Here is a 1,037-nt window from a genome sequence, read left to right as displayed (position 1 = left end):
CACCCCATGGAGTGCCCTGAGACCCTATAGCATTCCACGGGGTGCCCCGTGACCCCCTACAGCACTCCATACGGCATCCTGAGACCCTATAGCATCCCACGGGGTGCCCCAAGACCTCCTACAGCACTCCACGGAGCACCCCAAGACCCTATAGTATCGCACAGGTTGCTCCAAAACACTCTATAGCGCCTTAGAGGGTGTGCCAAAACACCCTATAGCATCCCACAGATYGCCCTGAAACCTGCTGCAGTGCCCTACAGGGCACCTTAAGACCCTACAGCACCCCACAGGGTGCCCGAAGACCCCCTAGAGCACCCCTCAGGGCACCCCAAGAGCCTGCAGGACCCCAAGGAGCACCCCAAGACCCCCTGTATTATCCCACGTGGCACCTTAAGACCTCAAAGTTCCCCTTGGGACCCTACAGCACACCATAGAGCACCCCAAGAGCCCCATACAGGACACCTAGAGACTCCACAGCACCCCACAGTGCACCCCAAGACACCACAGCACCCCAGCCTTTCCCAGAAGAGGGCACCCCGAAAATCTCCCGCCCCGCACCGACCTTTGGGGCCCTGAACCTTAACGTCCAGGGGGGCGACGCCGGCCTTGCTGGTGTCGACGGTGAAGGTCTGGGGCACGTTGGCTCGCACGACGCCCGGCGTCAGCCCCGGCCCAGCGCACTTCACCTTGGACGAGTCCACCACGTCCGTCACCGGCACTTTGAAGGGGCTCCCTGGCGGGGAGGGGGCAGCAAACGTGAGCACCCGCCGCCCGCCCCAGCCCCCCTCCTCCAACAACACCCCCTCCCCAGCCCGGGCGCTCACCGGGGACCTGGTGCCCGCCGTAGGTGACGTTGAGGCTGTAGGTGCCCGGCTCGTACGGCACGTACTCCACGGAGCAGCTCCCGTCCTTGTTGTCGGTGCACGACATCTTGGCCTCCGAGGGCCCCTCCACGGCCAGGCCCAGGCCCCCGGTGCCGGCGCCCCTGGGGAAAGGCGGGGAGGGAAGGGAGGGCGTCAAGCTGGGCACCCCCAAAC

The 1,037-nt window shown here is 65.3% G+C and overlaps 1 protein-coding gene across 1 annotated transcript in view; it reads right to left on the bottom strand.

Annotated features, from left to right (window-relative positions):
• LOC146600426 (filamin-A-like) overlaps positions 1–985 on the bottom strand; it is a gene marked incomplete at its 5' end in the record, with an annotated part of 4,281 nt that extends 3,296 nt beyond the window's left edge. The window contains 2 exons of the mRNA XM_085324779.1: positions 536–733; positions 825–985. Coding sequence (XP_085180905.1) covers positions 536–733; positions 825–985 — 359 coding nt within the window. The remainder of the gene's footprint in view (positions 1–535; positions 734–824) is intronic.
• Between the last annotated feature and the right edge of the window lie 52 nt (positions 986–1,037).

The sequence above is a fragment of the Rhea americana genome, unplaced genomic scaffold (genome assembly GCF_003343005.1).
Source record: "Rhea americana isolate MKP2758 unplaced genomic scaffold, rheAme1 scaffold_1203, whole genome shotgun sequence".
Lineage (NCBI taxonomy): Eukaryota > Metazoa > Chordata > Aves > Rheiformes > Rheidae > Rhea > Rhea americana.
The sequence above is the reverse complement of the archived record's forward strand: the minus strand, read 5'-3'. Positions and strand labels throughout refer to the sequence as shown.